The sequence below is a fragment of the Monopterus albus genome, unplaced genomic scaffold (assembly GCF_001952655.1).
Source record: "Monopterus albus unplaced genomic scaffold, M_albus_1.0 scaffold54.1, whole genome shotgun sequence".
NCBI classification, from domain to species: domain Eukaryota; kingdom Metazoa; phylum Chordata; class Actinopteri; order Synbranchiformes; family Synbranchidae; genus Monopterus; species Monopterus albus.
In genome coordinates this window covers 2,450,979-2,452,157 of record NW_018127934.1, presented here as the reverse complement: position 1 = coordinate 2,452,157, position 1,179 = coordinate 2,450,979, and the positions used below count along the sequence as shown (strand labels likewise).

General features: G+C 45.4%; 1 protein-coding gene across 1 annotated transcript in view; it reads left to right on the top strand.

Annotated features, from left to right (window-relative positions):
• The window catches only part of fam184b (family with sequence similarity 184 member B), a 17,803-nt gene continuing 16,624 nt past the window's right edge, over window positions 1-1,179 (top strand). Inside the window, exon 1 of the mRNA XM_020602185.1 lies at window positions 1-192. Coding sequence (XP_020457841.1) covers window positions 43-192 — 150 coding nt within the window. The 5' untranslated portion in view covers window positions 1-42. The remainder of the gene's footprint in view (window positions 193-1,179) is intronic.

Here is a 1,179-nt window from a genome sequence, read left to right as displayed (position 1 = left end):
CGGTCGGGGAAGTTCCCTTGGGGGGTGGGGGGGTGGGTCGTTATGGCCTCAGGCGCCGGTAAGGCTGTACAGCCCCCCGGGCCGGGCTCCGCTCTTAACGGGACTGCGGCAGAGTTCCCGAACATCGAGCAGGAGCTGTATGATTACCAGATGCACAGCAAGATGTGCAAGAAGATCGCTCAGCTCACCAAGGTAAGACCTGCCGGTGGCACCGGGAGAGGCGCGCCGCCGGACGCGCTCTCACCGGATCTATCAGGCTGATTGGACAATCTGACAACCTCACCATCTGCCAAGCCACACGCAAACATAATGAGGCTATCTACTGAGAAGGCGATCTGTTAGCCTAATTATCCACCCTATTATAGGCCAGACGGTACCCTACAAAACAGATCCATAGGAGATAAAATAAATAACCCAAAAGGCCAGGATTAAATATACGTTTAAACAATATATAACGCTATAAAACAACATCAGCGCTGGAATAATGAAAGGATGAATGGTCACAGAAAAACTTGGATCAGGATTCATTTGTGACTGGCTAGACATTTGTAGGCTGCAGATCTTCAGCAACCTGAGAACCATATAATCCCAGCGCAACAAAAACAACAGTGTAATTATGATTCAAGCGATGTATGTTTTATTTTCGCCAGGCATCGGAAATGTCCAAATGAAAAGAATCGCACAAAGATCGCACCTGCCCAAAATGATGTTTCTTTGTCTGACCAACCGATACAAAATGTACCAGTTAACAGATAAAATAAAAAAAGCACAGAAACCTCACATTGAAGCTATAACCAGTAAATGGTTGATTTTGATGATGTATTATACATTTTAAGAAATATTCTTCATTTTCACCAACATTAGTATCATGCTGTGTACCTTCCTTCAGGAATGCTTGACAATTGCAGCAGCTGTATCTGCTAAGCTTTTCATACAGTTAGCACTGCTATATGGGGATTCTCCCTCTCTGTACAGGGCATGACCCATCATTTGTTATGACAAGTACTGATGACTGTGCAGTTCCAGTGGCTCCTTATGGATTCACCTCTGTGTAGCTGGTGTGTGTGCAATGCAGTGCATGCTGCAGATTCATCTGTGTGTGTTGTTCCACAGGCCCCCTGTCATATATATGGAAACACATTGGACACAAAGAAAGATGACACACTGTGTTAGTTAGGC